The 4,282-nt window shown below is 33.4% G+C and overlaps 1 protein-coding gene across 1 annotated transcript in view; it reads left to right on the top strand.

Moving 5' to 3' along the window:
- Nucleotides 1-1,393: 1,393 nt before the first annotated feature.
- The window catches only part of LOC116338330 (adenylate kinase isoenzyme 5), a 9,420-nt gene continuing 6,531 nt past the window's right edge, over nucleotides 1,394-4,282 (top strand). Inside the window, exons 1-2 of the mRNA XM_031763497.1 lie at nucleotides 1,394-1,567; nucleotides 1,926-2,179. Coding sequence (XP_031619357.1) covers nucleotides 2,158-2,179 — 22 coding nt within the window. The 5' untranslated portion in view covers nucleotides 1,394-1,567; nucleotides 1,926-2,157. The remainder of the gene's footprint in view (nucleotides 1,568-1,925; nucleotides 2,180-4,282) is intronic.

Raw genomic sequence — 4,282 nt, 5'->3', positions numbered from 1 at the left:
ATCTCTTTCAAAAGTGGTGATTTTAATATGAATTGAGGGTATGGGAAAATCATGAATGGAATTGGGCAACATTTTCATCGGTTGTTTCGTTGAAGAGCACGTGCTGTGAAAAATAAAAACATGGAACGTGCAAGTATCAGCTGAAGTGATCATCAAAGTTGATATCCTTTTCATGCATATATACAACAAGAGCGTTTAATTCAATTTGAAGCGCGGACCTAACACACTAATTTTTATATTTATGCATTACGGTCCCATAAACACATTAATTTGCGGATTATAGAGTACAAGATCTGTTTTTGCGTTGATTCGTTTGAACTATACAACTCAATATACATATATGAATTCTACGTTGTATAGAATAGCATGGAAAATGTACACATCAAAGCACTTCATACCTGTGGTATGTGTATGAGTGCCAAACATGGTACATATTCATGACGGTACACATATAAATGGATAATGTGTGTGCATATGGGCTGTTATTTGCTGTTAATATTGTTGAATTTTTTTTCATTTCGTGTTTTCTAAATATCGCGTCCCTATCGTTCGGTTTTTGTTTGTCATCATTACCGATTGTTGGTATCGTGTTTGTTTCTGTTATTATTTTTGTTGTTGTTTCCGATCGCTGGAGAAAAACGAGTGAATACTAAAAAGCAATAACCAACGCAATAAAGCACAGTGTCAGACATTAGAACGGTTTGTGTTGCGTATGTGGTTCACAAAATCAACACACACACAGAGTCAACCAACACTATTTAAAAAAGATTAACCAACCGAATGTGGGGATTCGAATCGGCTCGACTGACCTATACACATCGATTTCAATCAGCTCACTCACTATGAATTGTCACATAATTTCCGAAAGACAAACAGGAAAATCTAGTCCCTCCAAAAAAGCACCCATATCCATGTGAGAATGTATGTTATGTTATTGTTTGATGTATACACGATGAAATTGAAGTGGATTAAGGTTTCTATGTTCACTTGTTTTCATAATATTTGTAACGAATTAATTATTGAACGGAAAAAGAGTGTATATGTACAACCAGTGGCCGATTCAGCGGGGGATTTGAACAAACTCCATTTAATGAAGTGGAAAAAAAAGATATCGAAAACTTTCAACAGCTAAACGAACCAGGTGAAAGTTGATTCTGAAGTTGTATTGTTATAGTCGACATTGACAGTGAGATAGGGAAAGAATGGCTGATTCGGACGACTCATATTATTTTATCATAACAATTTCATGAGTTCGGTTCGTGGCTAAATGAACATTAATTTTTTTTATTGTAATTCGTTCGGGAAGTTTTTCTTTTTTTCCACCAAAATCTCTTCACATGTAATTTTCGCGAAGTGACATTTTTATACGCAATAAAACCATTTTGTGATTTCATGAACAAATTCATCGGAGAAAAAATTTCTCTTACGGTGTGTTTTTCGTAAAGTTCAAGTGTATTTGGTATAGAACGTGAATCAATTAGGATTATTGCGGTGATTATTTTTAGAATTGCGGAAAATTTTAATTTAAAAAAAGCCTCGAGATTTTTGTTTGTTGTTGATGATGAAGGTAAGTAAGAACAATAGTCATTTGTGTTTAAAAGAAAACCCAGAAAGTTTGTAGAATGTGTAAATTACACACTATTGTGTCGTTCAAACAAAATCTCATGGAGATTAATGATATGCAGTGAAATTTCACATTTTTTAACATGGGTACTTTAATGTCACCGCTCCATTTAAACGGTGGCTAAAACAAATAAACAAAAACAAATTACGTTCATATTTAGAATTGTATTACGACTACGAGCAAAAATGTTTACGCGATATAAAAATGGCAATGTTTTTGCTTGTGAAAAACAATGAAAAATTCAACAGTACGACCGTTCGTTCAATGAAATTAGTGACACGTTTTGTTCTCCTTTTTTTAGTTAACATCGATGTAGAAAAAAAAAACCGATTTCGTTATAAGCCAGTTGAATGAATAAAGTGAAAGGGAATCGCATAATACAAAACACAGAACACAAATACAGTTTCGTTGAATTGATGTAATACGTAATTATTGTGAATCTCGGCAACACACGGACTTCAGTTGATCGTCATTTGGTCAAGCGAATTGTATGTGATTTGTCAGAACAACCTAACATCGTATGTAAATGGATAATGGGGATTTGTTTGGATACAGGTAATCTTTACAAGTAAAATGTACTTTTTTTTATCCAACACGCCAGAGTTGACAACAAACCGGCGAACTTTCCATAATGAAATTGTTGACAACTCTGGTGCTACATGCACCAAAAGAAGAAATATCTTGTCAAGACGCGAAATTTAGCGTTTAATCTAAAATGACTTTTTTATTCGGAATTCAATATATGAGGGAGAAATGTTCATGCTGTATATGGAATGTTGAAGTAGGCTCTTAAGACAATTGGGCCATTTAATTCATGCAATCACATTGTTAATAACAGCAAACGATTGCGTCAAAGGAAACCAATTTCCTTTCGTATCGTCTATAAGTTCAAATAGTTTTTTTCTATTTCGTCTAAATTGAGTTTAGAAAGATATGAATGTTCGAGAATGAAAGCGAGACTTCCATTCACAACTTATTGAAATGTAACATCGCCATATAAAAAGTGCTGACTGTCAGCATATTTTGTATGGTGGTGTTACATTTCAATAAGTTGTGAATAGAAAGTCTCGCTTTCATTCTCGGGCAATCGTAAAAGACAGGAAAAAATGAGAGAGAGACAGACAGAGAGAGAGAGAGAGAAAGGGAAAAGGTCTCAACACGTATACATTAAAATGGTCAGGATTAAGAGATAGAGACTCGAAAAATTGATGTGTGACCAATGAAGCACTCACTTTGAAATTGTTCGGCGTGTATGAGCCAAGGTATCGGCCGTACGTTACATTCATTATTTATTTATAAATTGTGTATTAGGCGTTCTTGGCATGTTTTCAAGACTTTGATCGGGGTATTGCCCATAATTGCTGCGTGGCCAGAAAAATCAAATCTTTCACACAGAACACATTAAACCAATATAAAATAAAATAAAAACAAATTGAAGAAGAGAAAGGAACTCATCAATGATATAAAAAATTCCACGTAACATTATACAATCGACAATATAATAAAATAAAAGCAAAACACATAGAAACTAAACTGATAAAATATACATTAAACTCGTGCGTTCAATAGTTTGTACAATACAAACGCACACAAGCTTATCGCATCCAAAATGTACACATTCCTTGAACTCTTTTCGTGTGTATTCTTCTGGAAATTTCAACATTATCTGTTGCGCCCCATTCCACTCCCTTTCTCGCTCTATCGTTCGCCACTTCTCTATCGCCGTACATTGTTTTTTTGATACACATCGAATATATTCGCCTAACATCGACTTAAACTAATTAAAAGTTAATAAAAAATTAACGCTTTCGAATTCAAGCGTTTTTGTTTTAAATGAATATTTTCAAAAAACTATCCGATTTGACCTCGAATTCGAATGAATATTTATAAAGAAATTGATTTTTAACTTTAAATGAATTAATATAAAAATTAATGGTTGTCAAATGTAAAAACGCAAAAATCGATGCGACCAAATAGAAAAGCAGATAAATTCGTGAGAATAACAACAAATGATGTGTGTGTCGCTATCATCTTTTTACATGTACTCCATTTAAATGTGTGTAAATGGTATATAGTGAGTTATTTATCGCAGCTGTTATCTTATCCATTTTTACCACGGTTTGTTATTGAACACATATCGATAAAGTCACATCAAACAAATGTGTGAATCCACGGCAATTGAACTCAGCAAAACGGCCTTAGCATAGTTCAAACTATATTCCAACAATGTATACAAATTGACCGAAGCTTTTTCTACAGCCAAAGTCGTGCACTAAATTCCTGCAATTTTTTTTTCAATTCGAAAATGCGTATTAGCAACAAGGTGATCAATAAGTTAATAACATTTTACAAACAAAATTCAAAAAATATTCTCTTATGTCACACTCTTTTACCCCTTTCTACATCTAACTTCTCTTCTTTTTCTTCCATTTTTCCTTTTCGAAATTGACACAATGCAATTGCATTGCAAAAAAATGAATAAAAAGAAATTCTCTAAACTGGAATGATTTTCTTATGAAAGTCTGATAGAAATCAATTGGAAATCGTTCAAGCGCAAAACCGCTCTATCCATGCAGTACAGTTACCATCAGAAACCAATTTTCCGGCAACCGAAAATCAAGACGACGAAGACGAATCAGATGGGAAAATCCAATTTTC

The sequence above is a fragment of the Contarinia nasturtii genome, unplaced genomic scaffold, assembly GCF_009176525.2.
Source record: "Contarinia nasturtii isolate CC-2019 unplaced genomic scaffold, AAFC_CNas_1.1 Cnas_scaffold_350, whole genome shotgun sequence".
Taxonomy (NCBI): Eukaryota; Metazoa; Arthropoda; class Insecta; order Diptera; family Cecidomyiidae; genus Contarinia; species Contarinia nasturtii.
This window is presented reverse-complemented; position numbering and strand designations above follow the sequence as displayed.